This window comes from Coturnix japonica, chromosome 12, assembly GCF_001577835.2.
Source record: "Coturnix japonica isolate 7356 chromosome 12, Coturnix japonica 2.1, whole genome shotgun sequence".
NCBI lineage: Eukaryota > Metazoa > Chordata > Aves > Galliformes > Phasianidae > Coturnix > Coturnix japonica.
The window spans coordinates 6,030,141-6,054,019 of NC_029527.1; the positions used below are offsets into that span (position 1 = coordinate 6,030,141).

Here is a 23,879-nt window from a genome sequence, read left to right on the forward strand (position 1 = left end):
TAATGGGGAAAGTAAACAGTTTAATTGTTAACTTTATTTTCAATTCGTGGTTACACTTGAAATCTGGAAAGTGAGAAAGAACAAAATATAATAATTGTATACGTATATACTATTATATATTATTATTAAGATGAAAACTTTAAATGGTCACAACCTTGTGCAATTTCAAGTACTCTAAGAATGACTGTCCAGCTCTTGCTGAAAAAAAGGAAACTCTCAGAGCTTAAACATGATGATTTGGCCCATAAATTAACCATAGACCTCACTTAAGTTCAAAAGAATTTATCCTGTGTGAGGTAAGTCTGGCAGGATAGAAAACACTCATAGGAAAAAAAGTTTTCATAAAAGTATAAATTCAATCCAATAGCCTATTCCTTCCAACAGCGTGATTCTTGGGACTTAAGTTATCATTAGTTCAAGTGAATCAAGGGTTTTAGGAGACTGATGAGAATAAGCAGGCTTCTTAGTAAAGAAAGGAAAAAAGAGAAGTAGAAATTTAACATTATTCTTGCAAACTTGCTAATGCCCACCGTCACCCTTCCATTTTTCCTTTCTGTCAGTTCCTATGGAATTCTAGGTAATAGGAAAGCCAAGCCAAAGAGATTAGCTTAAGTCTGAGAAAAATGTTAGGAAAAAAAAAAAAATAATCCACCAAGTAAAACATCTGTGAGATTACACGTAAAAACGTATCCTAGGGGAAACAGCAGAAACACATTCTTAGGAAGGAGCTTCTGAATTCCAAAAGATATCAGTAGATCACAGAACTGTGACCACTCTTCCCCTTCCATAACGCTAAGTGGGAGGGGTGGCCACAGTATGTAAAATTGTGGTGGATTTAGAATACACAAATCTGAACAAAACACTAGAAAACACACAAAGTGATGTTAACATATGGCAAATTAGGTTATGTGTAACATTATTTATTTTAAGTGCTGTGAAATAATACTGGTCACCAGATGAGTTCAGATATATCATCTCATGAGAATTGTTTAAAATAAAAATCCTGAGTGCATCTGCATAGTTCAGGGAAACTATTTCCTTTACACTTAGAAAGTTTTCTTGATGACTTTAAGTAGACCTACACACCTTTGAAATTCAAGTTTCAATTCTCCAATGACTATAGAAGTGCTATAACAGTGTTTTTTATTCTATCAATTCAATTGCATCCCAACAGACTTGGGATGCAAGAACTCTAGAAGGACTAAATATTCAAAAAGGTAAGGACAATGAAATATATATACATATTCATAACTAAGTATGTATATACTAAGGTTGATCCTACTGAGCTACAATCATTCTAAAGATCACAGGTTAAATACTGCATTTCTCTCCATAAATCTCAGCCTGTCTACATACCTGGCTAGGGCCAGCCAACTCTGTGCTACTGTATAAAATCAAGAATCCATGTAAGAACTAAAAACAGTCATCAATCATCATCACAATCTTGAAATAACAAAATAAGAAAAGCAGCATACAAAAATAAAATAAGTTCTCTTGAAAGCAAACCACCTTCTCCCATCCCTTGCCAGAACATGTAATCAAGCATGGAAACTGAGACAAAAATGTATATGAAACGAACAATGGGAAAATCTCTCTACAATATATTAAAACAAAAAGTAGATCTGTAGCCAGCATGAATTACATCACACGCGTTATATGAGACCCACATGAACATCAGAAACACTTAATCTCTCCTAGAAAATCTTTCCACTTTTTTCCAGGACACAACCCACACTCTGAGAAATAATCAACCTCTTTCCATAAGCTTGATTTTCATCACAGGTATGTTCTTTGTGTTTCAGAAACAGAATCTGTTCTTTCGCTCTGGCTACAAGACCCACAGATAGCCAGAAGTTTAAAAATTGGCTATAATTCTACAAAAAAAAATCTATGGTAAATAGTGATTCCTCTGACTGATGTTTAATCAGCGTATTAAGATGAAAATGTACTAAAGCTTCAATTTTAAAAATAATTATCAAAAATATCAAAGCCGTAGGAAAAAAAATACTTTCAAAAATAAGTTTTTACTTCTGGTTATATTCACTTCTAAAAGTCCTGCAGAAGCTATTAGTGCTTAAAAAAAAAAAAAAAAAAAAAGAAAGAAAGAAAAAAAAAAGAAAAATTAAACAGGGCCTGAAGTCATTTTCTTTCATGCAGATGTGAATACATTTTCACTTTGTTATAATAAGCAGTATAGAATATCAATAGTCATGATTCAGTGAAATCTCCCAATAAAAAAAAAAAAAAAAAGTGAGAACATTTTTTGTTCTTTATAAAGACCACAATGAAAATAAAAGTATACGTGCTGCAGCATTCACAGAACTCTGATCATGACCTTCCCATTTCATGTATTTAATTTGCCTGTCACCACTTTTTCCATGTTGCCCCATATGATTGTTTCACTTCCTTTGCAGAAACCCTAGTTCCTTTGCCTTCCCTCTCAATTAATAATTGTCAATTCTTTAGATACTAGCTTTTCAATAGAACTGTTATCCTTTTTCTTATATTATTGTTTTACATGTCAAAAGTTTTATGTGACATTATATAGAGAAAGAAAGCAAACAAACAAAAGCAATCAGAGCTTTTTCCCTGAATATTGCACAGCTTAAAATCTAAGGGCTAAATCTTTAGGTCAGTAATTCCATTAAGTGAAAAAATGCTGATTTATATATCGTAGGAGTCTCGGTTTATGTGTCAAATGATACCTGTGTTTTAAAATGAAGAAATTAAGTGAAAGAACAGCAAAGCAAGTGAGTTGAAGTGGCTGCATAAGGTAAACTAAACATTTATCTGTAGTTTCTAAAGTCTGTCGTGTGCAAGCTCTTGTTTTTGGTGTAAAGGGTATTTTTTGGTTGGTTGCTTTGGGTTTTTTGGTGCATTATTTGGAGGCTTGGTTCTTTTTTCAGCCAGCAGTTTACACCTGCAGCCCTGAAGGCCATGTGTATCCTGAGCTGCATGGCAGGGAAAGGGAGGTGATTGTCCTCCTCTAGGTTAAAAATGAACCAATACAAAAACTAACATTGTGTATTATTTACTACAGTTTTAAGGCAATTAGAAAAACTACCACAAAAGTAGTATTAGAACTCACAAGAAAGTGTATTTGGAGAGAATTCAACTTTACCTAGAAAGCTTCTGAGTAGGTTGAAATTAAAGGAGGTAAAAAGTTCAGGCAGAATAAGAACTTAGACATAAAGCTTTATTTCTGATGTATTTTAAAATAATTGTGAGGCTTTTACCAAGAAAATGTTTTCCATCACTACATACTTATTATCTCATTGTTATCAACTCAATTATCTATGTACAGTGATTTGAAATGAAGGGTACATTGTAGGAACAAAGTCATTAAAGTTTTTAAAATACCAAAAAAAAAAAATCAATTTTACATAATATAAGGAGCAGCAGTCCTTACTGTAAAACTTCTATCAAATATAAAAGCACAAATAAAATTGTTCCAAAATGCTGCATAACAAAATCATGAAATAACCCAAAAAGCCAGCGCTAAAACAAACAAAATAAAGGGAAAAGGGAACATGGTGTATAAAATAATGATTGCATTTGTCTTAGCAGGACTTTGGGAATAGCCTCATCCTTACCTCTCATTAGTTAAAATACAAATGAATTTTTATTTCACTAAAATAATTCAGTCTTCTACAGCAACAATACCACACAGCAGAGATTTGCCAATAGAAGACATGCAGACATGCTAGTGCTGGAAAGGGTCTAGGTTAAAACTTTTGTTCACATTATTAAAACACCGTTAAGATATTAATAGAGTTTACCTTATTTTTCATGAACTTCGAGTGACTCTTGTAAACTTCTATTTGTTTGATTTCTTCTTCTCGATCCTCTGCATTCAGAACTCCATTTGTCTTTAACATCTGTATTTCATCTTCCAGGTCTCTTATATTGCGCTCAAGTGAAGCTATTTTTGTATCCTATATTATACAAAATAAGAATATTGAAAATGATATGAATCTTGTATTTAAGACATAATACAATTATTTCTGTACCTACAGAAATAACAAATAATAAAGACAGTAAAAATGGGTGGTAAAAATACAGACTGTATATGCATTGTCATAAGCCATAAGTAATTCTATTGAAATCTGTTTAAAGTAGTACAGATTTTACATCTCTTTCCTCAGAAAAAAAAAAAACAAAAAACAGTACAATCCAACATTACATTGTACTGCCTATAGAGAACACATCCTGCTCAGAATCATCTCTTCGTTCCTCCACAGCTAGGAAAGAAGGGAAAAATGGAAGTCCTATAATTTGTACTTGCATATGGATGACATATCTTCTTTATACTCCTAACCACTTGGGCCCGGCTATAATTCCAAGCTCTTAATCACAAAGGCTGAGTTTAGCATAGAGAAGCTTGTCCATCAGAACTGGAGGAAGATAGGACACTTGATTATGTGTGATGGCCTAAGGCAATGTGCAAAATTCATCAGGGTTTGTACTTCTGCCTGCTGTCATAGGGAAGAAAAGTTGTTTTCTCACATAGTTTTCCTCCGCCACATCACCAAGAGGAGATTTAGCACTTTTTATTATAAGTCTCAAAAATAAATAAACCCAAAAAAAACACGACCACTAAAAAGTTCTGTATCACAGACAATAGTTGCCATATGTGCCAGCACAGCAATGACAGCATCCAGTGATTTTGTTGATGTTGTTGCCAGTCATTTGGAAATTGAATAAATCTCTTCAGTGAGAGTCAGAAACATATATATATATTAATAGAAAAGAGGGAAAAAAATTAAATGATTCCTCCAACCGGGAGAACTATCAATTAGGACCAATATGGGACTTCCAATGGTTTTAAGACAACTCGTTAATGTCTTTGTAAGGCCATTCTCTTTGAAATATCATGGCAGAACTGTCAGAGACTCTTAACAACTAGAGAAAGGCAAATGTTGCTCTCATCTTAAGAGGAGACAAGAATTAAATTAATTGAATGACATGCACAGCTTCACTACAGACCTTGGGAAGTCTTTTGGACAATATTTTTCATCACATGTAGGTGATAATATTTTGGAACAGTCAGTATCAATCTGCCAATGGTAAATCATGCCTGACCAACCCAATTGCCTTTATAGATATGATTATTATGCTTGTCAATGAAGAAGGAATGGTGAATGTCATTCACCTCAGATCTAGCAAGACTTTGGACACAACTTCCCACAGTATTCTTGTATCCAAGTTATCTGTATGGGTGATCAACTAGCAAGGCAAAAAAACCATTCCATAGAAAACGCCAGAAAATCACTATACTATGTCTGTAGCACTTCAACAGTTCTGTTCCATCACACAGTCAAAGCCACAGCAAACAAGTCTATCCTAATACAGAGTGCAAATGCAAAGAAAATGGCTTTGAAATGGATAGCAGGATATGAACTTGCTCACAGCTATACAAAATGGTCACAAAATATATGTGCATCTGAAACCTGGTAAATATACATAGCCACTTATCATTGAGGCAAACTGATAATTCTGCAAATACAGCAGAGAAGCTGCTGGTTTGCCAATCGAACCTGAAAGTTTTCCTGTCTGCACAACTTCTGGAAAACAAGGAACGTCACAGCTCAAGGACAGCACAGGCAGCCTGGAGCTCCCATTGGTTACTGCCACAGAGGAAGCTGGGTTGGCTTACAGGCTGGACAGAAAGTCACGTAGCTTTGCTTTCACTGAAAATTTTGACAGAATAGGCACATAAAAATTTCCTGATTCCACTGAATCAGCATTTTCCCACAGTAAACTTCAATTGAAATACATTCAGTCAGTTCTTGTTGTGGCACGGGGTCTGGCAAACTTTCAGGAACTGAAGTAGGAACAGATGCCATATTTCCTTCCAACCATTACGGCTTATCTGCATTAGCAGCATTCTAACAAACTAAGTTAGTCTGTTGAATCACAAAGAAGATTCCTTTGCAGCAATATTGTGAGGCAGCCTGGTATTAAGTGGTACTAACAAACATCTTCTGCGCTCTACAATTTTGCATTTTTTCAGTCAAGCCCCCTAAATCTCTGTTGGTAAGACTATTCATTTCTTCCAACAGTAACTGATACTTCATCTGCTTTATTAAAGAGTGTCACAGACAATCTGCAAGAGAGGGTCGGGCTTTATCTATCCTTGGCCTAACAGAATTCCATCTTTCTGGAACACAAAGCTCAACTGGTTTCTGTCCTAATGCTAACAAAGAAAACCACATTTCACAAGACAAAGGAGAGTGCCACTACAAATGAGTTTCCATTGAGTAATGTTTCAACTTCACTTATAAATTCAATCCAATTGTTACTCGTACATAATTTCAAATAGCAGATACATTTAATAAACTCTGCCTGTATTACTTGTAGGGCATTCTAGAAGGAATCTGCAGCAAATAAATGAAAAATCACCTTTACTAGAGCTTGCAAATAAATGCCCATACGCACAAACTCTATATTCAACTAGAACTTGCAAATAAATGCCCATATGCACAAACTCTATATTCAACTAGCCTTACTATAAACTTTTTCAAACTAATATGGGGAATACTGAGGTTTATTTTCAAAGACAAAGGAAAGTGAAAGCTCATGCAGTCTTAAGAATAGGAGTATATTGCACTGCAAATACATAACACACTTTTTCAGAACCAAATCCATACCTGAAATATCACAGCTGGATCAATACATAAAAGTGGCTCTTTCTGCAATTAAGGTAAACCATAAATATTTTGAATTACAGTTTACTATTTTTTAAGAATTCAGCTCATGTTGCTAGATTATATAAATTTCATAATAGTCAATACTCTGCAGTAGCACTTCATGCCTTATCAGTAGTCATCTTATTTCTGATTTGCTCTCTCAGAATCACTGGTATATGCGTGCAAATATATGAAAAAGATATTCAAATTTTGACCTGATTCAGGTGTTCAGGAATACTTCCAAGAAGAATGAACTAATGAAAAATGTTTCCCTTCACTCTTTTTGACTGGTAAACAATTTTGAATAGTAAAAAATTTGGATATGAATCATAATAAAAAATCCCAGTGATCTGCCATCTGCCTACAAATAAAATACAAGGAACTATGCATGAGTGAAATGCCAATTCAAGGAATACATTTCAATACACCAGATTTGTTTTATGCTTTAGCAAACAAAGACAAGGCATGAGAAAAAAATATGCCATTTGATCATGCATATCTGTAGTTACAAAGCCGCGTGCAACAGTTATAAAGAAAAAGCCTTTGCCTGGCTTTCTGTGAAACACAAGTAATAAAATCACGTGAATGCTGTTAAATGTTTATTTGCATCTTATGTTAGTGTATATTTGCTATCTCTAGCCTCCACATGCTGCCTGGAGAGGCCTCTTTTGTATAAAAGATATCTTGTGTAGGTATACAGACTACAGTTTGGTCTGTCTGCAGGGCTCTGGCTCTATACTTAACTAAACTGAAGTTATTCATTATAATACAACCAATCATCACTTTAAACATTCTGGTGGCTCCTATCTGAACACTTCCCTGATTATCAACACCTTATTTTTTTAACCCACAAACACTAAAAGAAAACACATCCTTTCAGTAGTCGTGGTGCCTGAGCCAAATGTAACTGAACTCTGCCTATGCTACATATTAAGCTCTTAGAGATGGAGGCAAGGTAGAATTTGCCCTTCGTATTTTATAGAACACTTGTATAAAATACAACAAATATAACTTATTATCTAACAGTGGCTCAACTTAAAGTTCTATTACATATTTAAACCGACTATTATCCTTGTGCTTTATAAACAACTAAACCAGGTCTTTTTTACATGCCTAATTGTCAGTAAAAATTCCTGTACTATAATTCCTATTTCATGTCATCTGTAAACCACAAGCAATATATCCAGAACTGTAGGCAACTGCTCAATAACTAGTTGTGTAAGAGAAGTCTACATTTTACAATATAGAAACTGACTAACCTAACACCAAGCTCCACAGCTATGAGTTATTTATATAAAAAGTATTCTTTAAAAGTTCTCATAGCAGCTGTTGGCAACTATGGTGCTGAAGAAGTGGAGGGATCATGATTTCCAACCCCTCAGGGTCACAGAACTAGAGCCAGGACACATTCTGTGCTACCTTTAAGTTGCCTACATCCTTTTCCTTGCTCTCTACCTTAGTTACAAATCGCCTAAGAAACTCATTTTGGAACAGATGAGAATAATTCACTGACTTTATGGTCTTTATAACATTATAGTGAGGAAAACCAGTCAGAATGCCTTTCCTAATTCATTCTGATTCAATACAACACTGTATATCAATTACAACACTCAAACTTCCCTGCTTGGTCTCTCTGCACAGGGCAGCATACAGCCATGGTTGGCTATATTAGAGGGTAAGCATCTCCCTCCTTCTACACTCGACGCTGAAGGGAAATCATTGCTTCTGTGCTTGATCATTTAAAACAAATGTTTAGCTTCTTTGTTTTTGTGGGGATTTTTTCCAAAACAAATGTTGTCTGGATTAAAACAATTGAAATTAACTTGCAAGCTTTCCAAAGCTGGAATATGTAATGAAAACTGATTTTTAGACATGTGAATTTCAACATACTACATGTGTTCTCTTTTCAATATTAGGCCTATTTTAGATAAGGGCAACCCCAAAGATAAGTATAGTCATAGCAAAAGAAAGACTCACGTATGTCAGAGCCCAGAAGCAGCTCTGCATCATGTCTACAACCTCATTCCTGGCAATTATTACATTATTACAAAGATCAGATTTTATAAAACAGAAGATCACAGCACTCTAAACTCTCCTGAGACACAAACAGAAAAGACAGTCTTCATGAACAAGCGCTGGCAGAGTAGTTCTAACTATATCATTATATTTTTATATTGCGTATATGTCCCCATCCTGGCCCCTATTTCCTCATCCTTTACAAAGAATTTTTGTACACAAAGCAGAATTGCAAATTATTTTGAAAACATAAATGCTACACTGTTGATAATCCACATGGAAGACCATAAATTATTCTAATCCCTCTATCTCAATATCCCAAAAGTTTTAAATTTGTAAAATTGAAAAATAATAGCAAGAAACTGGTTTCTCAGCCAGCTTCTTAATTTCTCATATACATAAGATAACAAGATTTTGCAAAAACACACATTCTAAATTTCATACAGTCTTCTGAACTGGAATAAACAACGAAGGTCCAAGGGAAATGCACAAAAAATATGGAATACCAAAATTGATGCACCTTCTCCACTATTCATATAATCCAAGCTAATTGGATTATTTAAAAAGCAGATACAGCATTTAGAAAGTACTGCTGCTGTTATTACTGTGTGTTTACTGCAATGTCCAGACATGCTGAACTCATTTGCTCTTAACAGAAGTCACTGGCAAAGTGAGGCCTTTAATTTGCACTCCCTTTTAAGAAGACTGAAATGAAAGACCAACATTAGTGTGTTTCAGACAGCACTGCCAACTCACAGATTATCTTGTGTATGGTATTTTTCTTCAAGACAGATTCCAGATTCAGGGAATTATGTGAAAATATCAGTTTTCCCATTTCAAATAAGCTTTTTTTTTTTTTCTCTTTCTTTATTGTAGGGATAAAAGACAAAACATTTCAGTAATATTATACATCAAAAAGAGGAAACTGTGCTTATGACTAAGATAGTTGTTTCATCACATTTTGTTGCATCACTCTGCTGACGAAATTAATACTTTCCTTAGGTTGGATGTAAAACAGTGAGTAAATAACAATCATCAGTAACTATTATCAGCCCTCCTGAAACTATGTATTTTTTTGGGGGGGGAAGGGGCTGGTTAGTCTTGTTTTTGTTGTTGTTGGGCTGGGAGGAATATTGTTCGCTTTGTTTTGCTTTGCATTTTCATGTTGATTTTTGAGTCTTTTAAAAAGGAATATTCATTTATCCTTACTCAAAACAATGCCGTGCCTATTTTTTAACCAGGTCTTAGCAAGAAAACAAAATAAAGACAGTGGATTCTCAGCATTCATTTTAAACATTTCAGTAAGTTGTAGAGAGCCAAGAAATTTGTAGAATGAGGAATTGTCAGTCTGATTATAAAAATAAAATAAAACTTATAAGAGAAGTTTACTGACAAACAAAAATTAGAAAACAAAAAGTTGAGTTAATATCTGATATACACAGCTAACCACCAACCAATAATTCTACTCTGACTCGGCTGTAGATAGCACTGTCAGTTCTGGCAAATCACAAATACAGTTTTCCAAAGACAATACTTATTTAATGCAGGGACATGAACAATGTCCAATTCAACACCAAACACTCAGTAAATTATCAGCATAGATAAGAATAACTTCCATTTTTAATGCCATCACATAGAATTCTGCAATTCTTGTGGCTGAAGTGTGTCTTCATTTACAGAGATTTCTCACTACGATTTCACAGATTTTCACGATGCTTAAAAATGCTATTTTTGTTCCAAAACCAAGCACACATTAAAGACAAATGCCATAACTCTGAATGCTGTGCCACTTCAGTTTTACTGCTGAACATGACTTATAGTATATTTCTCGGGTCAGCAGGGTCTGGCTGTCCTGGCTCTACTTCCATCCTGCTGCTTGTCCACCCCAATCCACTTGCTGGTGGGAGAAGAGTGAGAAACAGAAAGCCCTGATGCTGTGCTAGAATATCTCAGCAATAACTAAAACATCAGGGTGTTATCAACACTATTTTGATCACAAATCTGAAAGAGCACCTTGCAGGCTGCTGCAAGGAAAATTAACTCCATTCCAGCCAGACACAGTACATGAGTTTAAGCTACAAAAAATAATGCAAAGGAAAACATGCAAACACTATACCTTCATTTCAATAACTGTTTGAAGAGCCTTCGTCTTTGCTGGCTCAGGCTGAAGTTGAGTTCTTCTATGTAATTCCTGTGGAGGAACACGATAGAAATAAGCCTGACGACTCATCTTTCCATTATATTAATCACTTGTGAATGTATTGCAGCAAAACAAAAGTCTGATGATCAGAGCATGCAACTCCAAATGCTACAGGTACTTCCCTTTCTATAATCCTTCTAGCATCACTGCAGTTCCTATCTTGTATTACAGTCAACTCTGCTGGCACATGCGCTATTACTGAAACCCCTATCAATAATTAACATCAACTGTGACAAAGCCAGCAAGTAATTTCTCAGTCCAAGTACAATACTGCTGTTTCTGCCCAGATATCAAAATTTAATCCACTCAATTGTGCTACTAAATCAAATGTTTTCAGGAGTCACTCAGAATCTGTTGCTATTCTTCTCTTTTGGTTTGTCTACTAATACCTGAAATAAGTCATTTAAAGACATTATATTTAAATTTGACATTTAAAAGATAGTAATTATATAGTGGGTTGATGCAACACCCTCGAGTGCAGCTATTACATTTTGGTTTTCTCATTTTCACTTATTCTTTATGCATCTTACACCACATATAAGAGGAAAATAGATTTTAATTGTTACAAAAAGCATACAATTAACAGAGTTAATTTCTACTGGTCTTCACAAAAAGTGAGGGCAAAGCTGGCATCATTCAGTCTTACAAAACATAGGAGGTGTATCGTTGTTCAAGGTATCTAGGTTAAAAGTTTGCATATCGACACAGAACAATGCAGAGTTGTCCTGAAATGTCGTACTTTAAGAATCTATACCTCTCACGCAAACTGAGCAGTTAATAAGAAAGTAGCAGTGAAACAGGACAGATTTAGCCATGCACAGGTCACCTCTAATGGACAAAGCTACCAAGGCAGGTATCATTTTCACCTTGTTCTTCCTGCACAGCAGTGCTATGCACGCACTAATTTCATGACCATGATCTGCATGTTTAAGCCTGGTAGCTGGGCTCATTCACTGCAAATACAGCTAAGCTCATCCCAGAATCTGAGCTATTATGTCTTCCGAACCTTGCTTCTTCCAGATCCTCCTCATAAATTCAGACAGAAAAAAAAAAAAAATAGAAAAAAAAAAAAAAAAGACATGTAATGATCCTAATTCTCTTTACCATCACACACTGCAAACATTCAGTGTTTTTACAGTAGCTAACAGTGATAACTTAGTCAATGACTAAACGTCTTGGAATCCCCAGAAATATAAATCCTCTTCCAAAGAAGAGAGTTGGATATATTCTGTGTGGATATATTCTATTTTGCTCATTCTCCATAGATTTCGTGGAAGGGATATACAAAAACTTAATGTTTAGACAAACGCCTAAAATAGATTCCAACCTGAAACAGCCTATTGCTTAAAACTGCTAAAACACAGCACTGTCTGCAGGAGTTGAATTAGGTGCAAGTGTCATAATACATACCTTTATTAAAGTAAGTCTGCAGGCTTGAGATGTTTTTGTAGTATTACATATATTACCTTCAGTAATAAATATATGCATATTATTTCTAACATGAGAGCAGTAAATTTCTGTTATTGCACTGGTCATTTAAGAAAGCATATCTGAATGGTGTGTTCACCTTGTTTTTTGTATTTAAAACTAATTCTCCACATTTTAAATAGAAAAATCTTTGAAAGTCACCTATCCAAAGGGAGTCTTCCAATCACCACCCCCTGGTTATCTCAGATGAAATGAGTACCCTATGCATAATGTTCAAGAAAAAAAAATGAGTATGTCATGGATTTGTCATAAGAGCCTCCTACAAAAGTCATGGAAAAAATAGCTGGCCAGTCATACCATTATCAGATCAGCAAAAATTACAGCTAATTTTAAGATCTGACTTTGCTCCCCAAGGCCACATAAACTGAGCTGGAATTCTAACAGGATTCCATACATTACCCAGGGAGACAAACCAGAGTTTCCACCCCCTAAGCCAAAGACGAATAGACTGCCAACGATGAGTATCCCTAGATGTCTATCATAGCATGAAGCCTTGCCTCATAATACGTTTCCTGTTTGCTTTATGAATCAATCTGATTCTGGCTGATTTAAAAGCTTTACTTTCCTATCCCTAATGGTAAAATGATGCAGACGAAGATTCTGGAAAAGATCAGAATATTGCTCCCACTTTATTATTTTGTGGGGGTTTTCTTCCAATCAGTTTCAAATGTATGCAGACTCCCACCAGGCTCAGTTCCTGAATTTATGTTATTCTGCGTATGCTTCTTCTTTTGGGGTACTGATTTGGGTATATACTTTTGGGGTACTGATTCAGACATGCTACCACTTTATGACTATGATAACTTATACTGATCTTTTTACTGTCTGAGGTCATCTGAACGGTTTCAAATTTCAAACCAGATTTTTATCCATTACATCATTGTTGGAATGGTACTGCCCTATCTTTTACATTTCTTTTAATAAAAATCCTGCAGAGCCCGATGAGACTCTAGAGGTGATGGTTAATTTTTTTTGTTTTGGTTTGTTTTTAGAAAACAACAACAAAAACAGAAAAACAAATCCACACAAACTGAAAAAAAAAAAAAAAAGACACCCACACAGGCATTCAATCACATGGAGTTCTTGCCACTTATATCCATGATGAAATACTTTTGCCATCAATTCTGTAACCATCAAGGTCTAAACCACTAATATCTCAGAGGTATACTCATTTCTGAAATTACACTTTCATTACAGCCCCTGACAATTGTTTCACTGCAATTGCTAGTATGTCTGAGTAACCAGTTCTTATATGCACATTAATTATAATTCTGCATAATGAGATGCCCACACCACATAATCAGCTCTGGGATTTTGTAATGGTGGTTATTTGTCAGGATGATCAACATACCTACAATAAATTGACAGGTAATTAGATCTTCACATTCTCTAATATTCTTAATTTTAGACCAAATAAAATGTCTTAAATCAAGACTGGCTGTTGCTTTCCCCTTTCACATGTCTCTGAAATGTTACAGTAGTATTTCACTTGGTTTCAAGAAACTTCAGCACACAGTTTTACTACTACTTTAAACATTAAAAACAAAAACAAACAAACAAACAAACAAAAAACCCACAAAAAAAAAAAAAAACACTAAAAAGAGGCAGTTCATGTTAGAAACTTCCTTGGAAACAGGTGTAAGAAGAGTTCTGTTCCCTTCTTGAGAAACTGACAACAATACCTTGTAAGATTTTCTCATTACCATCTAGTATTCAACACCTACACTACACAGTATCAGATTCATTAACATAATACTAATTTTAAGCCGAAACAAAACTGCCTTTTTATTCCAGCTTTGCTGTATGACATTTCATCATTTGACTGGAGGACAGCCAAGATGCTACAACCTGATCTTCCTTTCATTCTGTCTCTGGTTTATTTTATTATGGTTGCTAAGACATCAATGAGTCTGTTGTCCTGAATAGATGAGAGTGAACGGAAAGTCTTAAAATGTTAGCTCAACACTGTTGGTGCAGTACAACATTTTGCCTTGTATTTACATAAAACAGCCTCAAATAGCATAACACAGAGTGTTAAAATGAAGAAGAACTTTTGTAGACAAAGAGGAAGTTCAGGGATGTCATCCAACCCATGAAACAGTCAGTGAGTGCTTGCATTCCAAGCAGTAGTCTTTTACTGATTAAAGAACAGAAAGAAAATGGAACAGTAAAACAAATCATACTTAATTAGAACACTACAAAAATGTTTGGGGTTTTTTTTGTTGGTTTTTTTTTTTTTTTTTGGTTTTGTAGTTTTTTCAGGGTTTTGTTTTTGTTTTATAGTGATCATATATCCACTTATTCTTGAACTCATGCATAAAACAAGGACTTACAACATGTTCTACCAGTGTGCCTAAAGACAGACTCCAAGGGAAAACAGTATGAGATTTAGAAACTCAGATGTTGACTCGTATGTAAGTAACCACGCATGCTGTCATAAGAGAAGAGTGTCCTCTGGAAAGAGACTACATAGAAAAAGTTTCAAGCAAAAAAGTAATTTGTGTATGAAGTTTGAAATGCACGAGGGATAATTTCGTTTGTAATTGAAAGCACACAGAATGTCTCCTGAAATGAAAATTTCTGTTTTCACCAGAAATTTTGACTGTTACTTTCTTTGTAGAATGAACAAAATATCTAGAAGATCCTGTCTTTTGGTGGTTTGGGTTATTTTTGCCCAAGATTAGTCTTTTTTTTCTCTCTTACCAAAATAGTTTCTCAAAACATAAAGACTATTATTGCTTCACAAATATATTCAAAGAAAGAAACGTTTTGATAGTTTTCTCTATTCATATGTATTAGACAGTTATAATCAGAAAATAAATTTCAAATCATCACTTACACGATGCAGATAAGCACAGGGAACATCCTAACAAGAACACTTCCTCTACATTTTAAGGCATATACAAAGTTTAAAACTGTGTGGAAAACCACGTTGAACAAGCTAAAATGCTAGATATACAATTCACCTTTTTTGTATAAATCAATTTTATTCATTTTTTATTGTTAAAACTTCAATTCTTTTCAGAGTAGCACTGTAAACAGTCTGTGCTGACCAAGGAAGAGTGTTGGCATACACTCTGCCATGTTGCAATAATGCTTTAGATTGATTGCCATGGGACATTTTTTAATATTCAAAAGTGTATTTTCATAAGAGCATCTAATAATATCTACTAAAATTATTATTAATGGATATACTGCTTTGTAATCATTGTTCTAACCTACCCTCTAGTGTATCCCTTACTGTCTTTTTTTTTTTTTTTCCCCCATTTACATTGGCTCAGTGAAATCACAAGCTATAGTAATTTATGGGTTTGATTTTTGGTTCCCTAATTCTCCAGGAAGTACTTTGCTAAATACGGGTGGGTTTTATTTACATGCATTTAAAATTACTGCTGGTATAAGCTATTTAGTATTTAAACATCAGGCCCTAATCTGCAAAGCTAACAAACATCAGAGTTAATAATACTTCAAATGTATTCCAAAGAGCTTCTTGGCTCTTTGGAATAGTATTTTAATGCTATGTTTTGTGGTAATATTTGAACCTTCTTCAGAACTGGAATTATGCAACTTCAATCATGACCAGGGTTCTGAATTCTGCATAAGAGTTGGATCACCTTTACAGTCTTTGAAATGTAAGTGCAATTCAGTATTCCACTCAAATTATTCTCCCCACTAAAGATACTCTCTCATTTCTAAATATCTGACTTACTCTGTTCTTCAAATACTTCAGTTATTATAAAAGGTCTTGAGTTTCCCATGTGAGAAGAAAGGAAGCAACTGGATGCCTTTAAAGGCCAGTATTATTTTCTAATGGTTTTGGTAACAAGCAACAAGTATGTGACAATTGGAAGAAAATTAATTTAAGTCTGAAATGGAATAATTAATCATAAATGTAAACATAAATAATTAAGATTATTTCTGTACTTTATGTTAACTCTGCACAATCAAGCACTCCAGTGCTTACTACGATGTGATTTATCTTTTTACACACTCATTATCTTTTATTTAGATTTTAGTATCTCCAGCATGGGAAGCTACTGTTGTCATATTACATAATCATTAAAAAAATAGATCTGTATTTTAAAACTTAATTATAAATATAGTACTCACATTGTCATCCAATGGAATATCAAAGCTTTCAAAAAATTTCAAAATTATCTCCTTTACATATTCAGGAAACTATCATCTGCACATTCCCAAGCAGTTAATATATGTGAAGATAAAATAAACACAAAAAAAATATATTATCTACACACTAAAATCTATAGCAGTCAGTCTTTGCATGACATGTAAAGATGAATATTCTTTGATCAGCTTTCTCCACTAAATAAAATTTCCATGTGCAACATAATACTTTGAAATAAACAACTGTACTTACTTGTATGGGTAACATAGTAGTAAAATGAACCATTGATTGATCAAATTTCTATACAGTTTACAGGTTATGGAAGTATATTGCAGAGAGTAACATGAGAGCATTAACATAATTCTGCATAAGAGATGGATCACATTTCTTACAATTCCAGCACTTTTATTTTTCTGTTTTGTTTTGTTGTTAGGAAGAAAAATCTCATAAGCAACACTGAACATTCTAAAACTATCTTCAAAACCCTTAGAACTCTAAAGCCATCTACAAACATTCTACTCAAATTTATATTCTGTTAAGAGCCACAACGTATCACCACAGGACTGGGTTTCAATTGGAATAATGTAAAATAGAGCTAACTTTATCTAAGAATACTGAAGCAAAGGAAACATCACCAGTGTCACCTACAAAAATTACTCATCACGAGACTTTACTTAGCACTTGTATGTCATCTATACTGCATGTCCACAATTCTTAGAGTAAACCATTCCAGCTATGCAGTAAACAAACTGTACAAATCATTATTATCCAGCTGAATGCTTATCATTCCTTGAAATCTCTCAAGAGTTTGTGAACTTTAATGTTCACATACAAAAGAGAAAATCCACTTAGCACCTACTCCAATTCTTTCTCCATCGCCTGGGAAACTTGCTCCAAGCTCCGTTGCTTGGTAACATGAAATCATCTGTTCAAGTTTCCTCTTTCATTTCTACATTTTTATCTTAATAAATAATTATTTAAAAAAAAAAAAAAAAAAAAAACACTACACCCCAGAACTGAAAAATGTCCTGTCCTTATTTTACTCTTTCCTTTTTTTTCTTTTTTTTTTTAAACAACTTCAGGGCAAAATAAACAGTAGGACACCACTTTCTTACACAGTTCAAACAATCATTTTTGTAGTATATGCTTAACATGAATATGCATAGCCCAGGGGCTAAGGGACAGATTACAAACTACTCTGCTGAGCATCAGCGCACATATATCATTGATACATAAATACCATAAATATCTAAGGTTTAGTTTCCTCTATAAAGATGTGAATCAGAAGATTCTCCACAGTAACTGCAGAGATTATCTGTTTTGATTAAAATCAGACCCTAAAGGAGAGTTTTCAGAACCTCAGGAATTCATGTGATGATGTAAATTGCGTATGACTGGAAAATTTACATGATGATGTAGGATATGGAACACACTGCCATATGAAGTTACATTATGTACTGGGGAAAAAAAGCAGACTATGTAACAATCAGAAGCTGTAGCAAACATGAACAAAAGTTACTTAATATTTTCCATTTTATACTTATTATTAGGCACTGAAATTACCTCAAAGAAAAAATATAGGATTTTGTAATCTTAGGTGTCGGGTTTAAGGAAGGGCTGAAAACAGGTAAACCAATAAAAATGTTTTAATATACTGAGAAAAAATTACATTATATATATTTTATATATTTTTATATATATATAGGTATAGACTGTTCCATGTCTATACCTATAGTTAGTGCTATTTTAAACTGTTATCTTTATTTCTAAATAAAGGCAGAGCCATCTCACAGCTTTCAGAGATCTCAGTCCTTCTTTCTGCAAGAAGAAAAGAAGTCCTTTCTGCAAGAAGGACTGAGAGTTTTCTGCCATTCCCAGGCCTCCTTTCTTCCTACAATCTCATTTTCTCTCATTGCCAATCCAGCAGGGATCTCAGTTCATATCCTAGAAGCAGCAGCTTCCCCTTCCTGCCCGTTCTTTCTTTCTAGAAACCCCATTCATTTTCCTGTTCCTCTCAGGCTTTGGGAAGAAACACTGAGCTGAACATTAGAAGCAAATATTCCTTTTTTAGGGGTGCAGAGATCAGAGGCAGAAATCAGTCACAGGAAGGGAGCCACTCACCAGACATTCTGAGCCCTAGCCTGTGCAGACAGGGAGATGAGAAGACTGTGGTTCAGAGCAGACAAGTCACAGCTTCTCAGCACAGACAAGGGGAGACAGATTGCCACCAAGGCAGCTGTCTGCTCTGCCCACTGCTTGAGCATCTAGACTGAATAGACTGCTGTTAACTAGGTTTGCAGTATTTGTGATTCACAATGGAATCCCATCATTCATGCATTTGAACATAACCACTCACTTTTTCTTTTACACTTTGGGAACACTTTCATTTTTAACAATCTTTATCCACTATTACATACAGTTAAAGACTTGCAAATGAAGGCGGAAGACAACATAAGCAAAATGCCACAACTTCAACTATTATATGGACACAGTGCAATAATGATTTGTTGAATTTCTTTTTCAAAATGGTGCATGTGGAAATCATAAGAGATTATCAACTTAACAGCTATACACCAGTCAAGTCATTATCACAGTTTCTACAGAAATTATAATTCAGCTCCCTATACCAACTTGCTGACTTGTACAAAGGAAGATGGTTTGCATAGAGTCTTACGGACACAAAGATATCTTCCATGTGAAGCTTAGAAAAAGCAGCTATTAATTTGGAGTGTGAACATTTTTAACAGTCAGATGTAGCAAACTTTCTGCAACAGGAAGTAAACCAAAACAATTTAGATAACCCCAATCCGCTTCCCACTTGCCCCCTGCATGAAGAGATACGCCAGCCTGCGCACTGCTACGGCTTTCCCATGGACCTCATCATCACTGGTCATACAACCCAAAATACATCTATTTCATGGGTAAAAGTTATGACATATCATTATTATTAGCTATGTCATTGATGAGCAGAGATTTATGGAAGAGAAATATAATTCTCAGCACAGAAGAATCATCTGTTCAGTTTGTCTTAACCAATAAAACTGTTTCTCCAACATATATCTAAAACAAAAAGCATGTTGAGTACAACTACCTAGAATTCCTCCTCAGAACACTTCCTTTCCTTTACAAATAAGCCAAATAAATATATAAATGAGAAAGGACATATACAACACATCCGACTACAAACAACATAGCTGGTAACATTTCCACATTCTAATTACATGAACAAAGTTGATTTTATGCAAATGTGAAACTATCACCTGTCTAACAAGCAAGTTTACATGATCACAAGTTAGCAGAAGAATCTACAGTGCTAACACAGGGACAGGCATTTGTGTAGTTTGAGTTTAAGAGACCCTCCACCTTACTTCTATCACTAGTTTCAGTGCATACTAACTGATTGAACAAATCAGTTCCTTAAACTAGGCATAAATGTTATTCATATATGTTCTGAATTTTTTAATTTGCTATTACTGTGCATTTGTGAGCTGGCACTGAATATGGAATAAGTGATAGGAGTCACTAAATAAGAAGAAAAAGCAAAAAAAAAAAAAGAAAAGAAATGCTAGTAACTTTCCTAGCAACTTCATAAATTGATAGATTTTCCTTAACTAAATATAACAATAGACTTAACTGTTATCCAAGCACTGCTGACACCAGGTAACACCGTTTATGCATAATAATTGATTTTGCAAGAGTTATAAATGGTTGAAGGTTAAAAACTATAGGATGTAGGTTAGAAATACAAAGAGAAGAAAAACTATGTAGGGTAAGAAATTGAGACATAAAAATTTACCTGGTGGAAATGTGCCAACTGCATAACTCTGATGACATATTACAGAAACAATTTATTTTGTAGTTCACTTGGTTCCATTCCTTCATGGTTAAATACTATCCAGATATTTACAGCTCTCCGTGGACTTGTCTAGTAGAATCTAGCAGATTTTCTAGGTCCCTATGTCTTACCACATAACTTTCATTTCCAAAATCACTTCTTCACATATCCTGCCAGTTGATAGCTTTAACCTGCAAACGTCTAAAATTGTTGGCATCAAATTCAGCCTAACAGAAATCTCTTCAGTAACAGATCCATAGTCCACATCTCAGCATGCTAAATGCTTCCCCTGCATACATTATTCATTTTCTATTCAGGTATTGTTTTGCGCCATTTTTCAGAAGACTGAATTTCAAGAGTAAACTGCAGTGGTCAGCAGGTCTCTGTGAACCAATGGTTTAACTATTTCCTTGTTTACATCAGTCTAAGTCAAGTGTAATACTAATCAGTGACATCATCCTAATGTAAAGTCACTGCAAATGAAATCATAGGCACGTCCATTAAGCATACTAGAACAGAAGAGGGTATCACAAGGTAACATAAACTTCCACTAAATTTCGAGGCAATAAATAAAAGATACAATATTCCTATTCTATAGCAAAACATACCAGTAACAAAATATCTGTAAAAATTAGGTCACGTATGTGTACTTACTCCATACCACATCTCCGTTAGCAAAGTTTTGGAAGAGTATATCACTTCAAGAAAATCTTAACACCAAAGATTCTTTGCATTTGTAATAAAAAACACATTTTAAAATAAAGACAAGTCTATATACGTTAATTGAAAGCTCTTTGCATTTTGGGGTGATAGTGATTTATTCAAAACAGTTTACAACATGAGAAAGTATTTATAAAGCAAAAATGATTGCAGTGTATCCTTTTCAAGAAGGCTTCTTCTCAGCTTCCTATCTTCTATGGAGGAAACCAGAAGTACACTGGATGATTTCACCACAGGTTTGACCTAAAAGAAAGAACATACAGTGCTTCAGGTTTTTTTTCTTAACAATTAGGTAAAAAAAGATTCTGTATTCATCATGCAGCATTCTAAGACACAGCTACTATATAGTTAGTATATCAAATGGGAAGAGGTACAAGTCAAGGAACCTCATCATTACCTGCCTCAATTTAGTCTTTCAGCTGGGATGACCTGTTTCTTTTTCTGACCCTTCTCTTATGGCGACACCTCCTACCAGATCACAAGTGCCTGCAAAACAAAAAGGGGAGAAAAGATCCCTAAATTGCTGTGTAGCTCGTTTCATAACCCTATTACTGAAAAAATATATTGAAAAGATAACCAGAGAAAATGAAATTGATAAAATAAATTTAATTGAAAAATTAGTAAAATAAAATGATTCTAAAATACATGCACAAAATGTTGATTCTGTGATTTAAAAAAAAAAAAATGTAAAAAAAAAAATAGAGAGCAATGGACAAATAAGTCTTTCTCTGTAGTAAACTTACCACAGAAAAGCTTGTAGGACATCTGTAGCTGCAGATGAGCAGTACCCTGTGTTCACTGAAGAAGTGGGCCACCCTGCAGGCCCCTTTAGTTCTTCTGCTACGCCCTGATGATCTCTGCATCTGCGGTTGCTGTATGCATGCAGAATAATCCCTCCATACAGAATAAGCACTGATTTCTGTGTTTGTTTGCTTTATTAATTAAGGACTGTTTCACTGAATGAGAAGTGATCAAATTAAAGACCCTTTTTTTACTAAGAGAATAAAGCAGAATGAGGTTCAAAGTTACACTTAAGATGTTGGTTCCCTTTCCTACCTTCATAAATAAGTTCTGAACCTCTAAATTTCTCCTATTTTTAAGCATATTGATGCTACAAATTTAGTTTAGAGTAGAACAGCTTTCAAAATCAATCTTGAAAAGAGTCCAGATCCACTGGAATACACAGAAAATACAGGAGTTTCTACATTCAACAGGAGACTCAATTTCAGCTCCCACATCATCACCACTGCCAATAATTATCTTTCTCCTGTATCTTACAAGAAGCATGCAAACACTTTTTCACTTGCTTAACTTTTCAGAAACTTGTTCCTGTTTCCTGGAGAAGCATTAGAATTATGGACAACAGATGAAGGGCAGTCGCTTTAAACACAAAAAAAAACTGTCCTCCTCTATGAATGTTACTCTAATTTCCTCAGAGACTAAATTTATTACATCACAATGAAAATATTAGCAGAGAAAAATTAGATTATTGCTAATCCAATCTTCAAATATCCCTCTGGTAAATAGGACATTCCCATAAATGCACAACTTCTGTTAAGCTATGCAGAAAGTTAGTGAGTTTTCACTCCAGTCATTCTGGAAAACCCTGAGCTGCCATGAAAAATGAATTTACTATTTAAGTAGAGCTTTGGAGGCTAAAATCTAATGGTATACTGAACCGTAACTTTTTTTTTTTCCTTGCAAATAACATGACATTTGTGTATGTTCAATTTATCATTTGCTTACTTCTGGGAGTTCTGCACTGTGAAGTTGTGTGCTTCTGTTCCAAAGTCTAGTTTTATGCTCACACTGGTAGAATTGGTGTTGAAAGCAGCACCATGGTCAAAAGCTGAATAGGAATGAAGCATCTCCAATATTTGCCATCTACTGATGAATTAATTTCTCACAAACTGCAAGAATGGTCTAAGACGTAGAGAGTAGACACCTGTATCTTTAACCATGTGCGACTGTCAGCGTGCTTGATATCAGCCAGCTGTGCTCAAAGCTAAAGTGAAAGGCAGCTTTGTAGAAGCAGCAGCCAAGAATTAAACAGTGAATTTGCTGTACTCAGGAGGGACAGAAAAGAGTAGAAAGCTCATCCCACATACATGTACTTCTCACAGCTGCAATACATTCAGTAGCAATATCACAAAATAGTGAATCATTAATTAAAATTACAAATTTGAAAAGAGATCCTCAAAAGTTCCAGGAAGAAGGATTGCTTTTTAAAACTACATTTCCTTATACAGACCGCGTGTTCAATTACAGATTATATAACATTTACAGTAATTTAGGAATACATGCAATAAAACTACATAAACTTCATGGAAATATGAAGGAAAATTGTGAGATTCTAGTTGTAAAAACAGTGTATAAGATGGGACTGGTAAAGTTGTTCACATCTACTGAGTAAACCTGGATTATGTATTTATTTTTATGCAGGCTCAATTATCTGTTTTCTTTTTAATGCAAAGATATATCCTATATATCCTTCTTCATATAATATCTGATAACAGAGAGATTATAAAAATATATAATAAAAAATAATATTATATTCAAATATAATAAGAATACATATTGGACATATTCAGGAAATCAATGTTGTTCCAGGTAGCAAATCTGTCTATCTACATATCTCTAAGCATAAATGTTGCACTTTGAGGTAAAAAGATTCACCCCAAAGAAAGCCACCACTCCAAATGAAAGTTGGGATGTGGTTTGCTCCCCTAACACCATAGAAAGGGAGAAGTGATGCTGTGCACATTCTGCACCAAACTGCCTGAGAAAGACTCCCTACCTCTTGCC

The 23,879-nt window shown here is 34.6% G+C and overlaps 1 protein-coding gene and 1 long non-coding RNA gene across 16 annotated transcripts in view; both read right to left on the minus strand.

Moving 5' to 3' along the window:
• ERC2 (ELKS/RAB6-interacting/CAST family member 2) overlaps window positions 1-23,879 on the minus strand; it is a 369,824-nt gene that overhangs the window by 287,753 nt on the left and 58,192 nt on the right. For all 15 annotated transcript variants that reach the window (XR_001557961.2, XR_001557970.2, XR_001557967.2 and 12 more), the window contains 2 exons: window positions 10,822-10,896; window positions 3,780-3,935 (listed from right to left, as the gene is read on the minus strand). Coding sequence is in view for 2 of the 15 variants with exons in the window: in XM_032447283.1 (XP_032303174.1) it covers window positions 3,780-3,935; window positions 10,822-10,896 (231 nt within the window). In the remaining 13 variants the exon portion in view is untranslated. The remainder of the gene's footprint in view (window positions 1-3,779; window positions 3,936-10,821; window positions 10,897-23,879) is intronic.
• Window positions 21,138-23,584, minus strand: LOC107319826. The gene is made up of 3 exons (XR_001557974.2): window positions 21,818-23,584; window positions 21,472-21,560; window positions 21,138-21,317 (listed from the first exon to the last, which is right to left on the minus strand). It is a non-coding gene; the product is annotated as an uncharacterized LOC107319826 (long non-coding RNA).